General features: G+C 35.4%; 1 protein-coding gene across 6 annotated transcripts in view; it reads right to left on the reverse strand.

Annotated features, from left to right (window-relative positions):
- SYTL2 (synaptotagmin-like 2) overlaps positions 1 to 2,323 on the reverse strand; it is a 62,421-nt gene that overhangs the window by 8,529 nt on the left and 51,569 nt on the right. For all 6 annotated transcript variants that reach the window (XM_008572288.1, XM_008572284.1, XM_008572287.1 and 3 more), the window contains one exon: positions 1,090 to 1,260. In XM_008572288.1, coding sequence (XP_008570510.1) covers positions 1,090 to 1,260 — 171 coding nt within the window. The remainder of the gene's footprint in view (positions 1 to 1,089; positions 1,261 to 2,323) is intronic.

The raw sequence follows: 2,323 nt of genomic DNA on the forward strand, positions 1-2,323 counted from the left end.
GCATCTATGTTCATCAAGGATATTGGCCTGTAGTTTTCAACACCAAGGCCACGGGTTCGGATCCTATATAGGGATGGCCGGTTTGCTCACTGGCTGAGCGTGGTGCTGACAACACCAAGCCAAGGGTTGAGATCCCCTTACCGGTCATCTTTAAAAAAAAAAAAAAAAAATATTAGAGATCTTTAATTCAAGGATGCATATTGTAACGTCTACAGTAACCAATAAAAAAAAGAAAAAAAAAACTATAACTGACATATTAATAGAGGGAAAAATGGAGTAATAGAATAACTGATAATCCCAAAGGAGAAAATTATGGAAATAATGAGAAAAAAAGGACAAATATTAAGATATTAGATCTGAACCCAAAGGTCAATAATTGCATTAAGTGAAAATGGGCTAAACAGTCCAATTAAAAGACAAATATTTTCAGACTAGAAAAAAAATCAAAACTATTGCTTATAAGAAACTTATCTTAACTACAAGAATTTAGAAATGTAGCTCAGTTGGTTAGAGCATGGTGTTGTAACACCAAGGTCAAGGGTTCAGATCCCCAAATGGTCAGCTGCTAAAAAAAAAAAATTAAAAATGTTCAAATATCAATGGATAAAAACAAATTTCTAACCAAAAGGAAGCTGACAGAGCTATACTAGTACAAAGTAGACTTTAAGGCAGGAAGCATTACTAGAGATAAAAAGGAAAATTATAAAATGGTCAATTCATCAGGAAAATATAACAATTCTGAATGTGTATATACTTAATAAGACAATCTCAAAATTTCTTTCCAAGTGACACATGGAACATTCATCAAAATTTGACCACATCGTAGGCTAAAAGTAAGTCTCATATTTCAAAAGGTTGAATTATTTAAATGACCTTCCTGAAGTCCCTGTAACATTTGGGTTAAATGATTTAAACATTCTCCCTGTGATCTTTTTTACCCTTTCTTCACTGAATGTACAGCTAAATAAGTCCAACCCTAGTTTAAAATGATCCCAAACTGCAGTTCAGCACTCTGAGGTAGATGCAATTAAGCTTTTTCCTGCACTCATGCCCCCAACCAACCAACCAACCGAAAAATTCTGAACTTACCTTCCGCTTCAGAGGGTACCACCTCAATTGTTTATTCTGTTTGTTGTCCCAGTCCCATGTTTCCAAATCAAGTTCTACCTCCCCTAGGAAACTATTGCGCTTAAATGTATCCCGATGCCAAACGGACAGGTTCAGCTTCTGTGTCTTTAAGATTTGCTTTTCGGTTTTATACTGCAGTTCAAAGAAAATCAAAATGATGAATAACATTACTTTATGCCAAAGTTATGTCACAGAGATGAAGAAAAGTCATCTGTGTAGACCAGATTTTCTCATCTGTTAGGTTTCACATCTCAAAAATATTGCAAAGTCATCTTATTCTAAGTGTCTTGTTTCAAAGAGCTAAAATACATCTTTCACAAAAGCTGATTTTCTTCCCCCCTCTGGAAAAGCAAACTGTGGTTCAAATATCATAGCTGGTAATAGCTCTCTAAAAACAAAAGCCAATTATTCAACTTTTGCTGAATGTTTTTAGACTGGATATCAATCAAATTCAGTCTAAAAATAAAAATCAAGTTTAATACAATTCTCTGTTTTCTACATAAGAACAAGGATTTTGTTTGGGGGGGTGGGGAGGTTAGACTACTTTTTCAGAGCAGTTTTAGGTTAAAAGAAAACTTGAGCAGAAAGTAGACAGTTCCCACATACCATCTGCCCCCATATACACACACCTCCCCTACTAGCAACATCCCACAGGGATAAGGTATATTTTAGGAAAAGATAAACTTGTTTTTTTCCTGCTTCATATGGTCAAGTAGAAAAGATTTGGCATCCTAACAGTTTTTCATCTCCAATGTAGTCACTCCTTGATTATATATAATCATGGAAGGGATAATAGTGCTTCTAATCTAAAAATAATCTCGATTTGGCTTTATGATGTACTACTTGAATGTCTATTTCGGTTGTAGTAGACTGCCTTTCTCTGAGTTTACCATTTAAATTAGCTGGCTTTTCCTGAGTATAGGGTTGAAATAGCTGACCCAGAAATAGCTAGGGTACTGGGATATATCATGGTCAAACAGTAATTAAAAACTTGCTTCAGAAAATCCACAGGTGGCTGATTCACCCATGGATGACTAAGAGTTGATTTAACTGCTTCTTCTTTTCCCAGAGGATAATCAGATACTTAGAGTTTTCAGAAACAGGGAATGGACAACATTTCTTATATTTTTAGTTTTAAATGATCTGTTAGTCATGACTAAGCATGATGCTGTTGGCTTGGGGGGGGGGGGGGCCT

Source organism: Galeopterus variegatus, unplaced genomic scaffold, assembly GCF_000696425.1.
Source record: "Galeopterus variegatus unplaced genomic scaffold, G_variegatus-3.0.2 Scaffold773, whole genome shotgun sequence".
NCBI classification, from domain to species: Eukaryota; Metazoa; Chordata; class Mammalia; order Dermoptera; family Cynocephalidae; genus Galeopterus; species Galeopterus variegatus.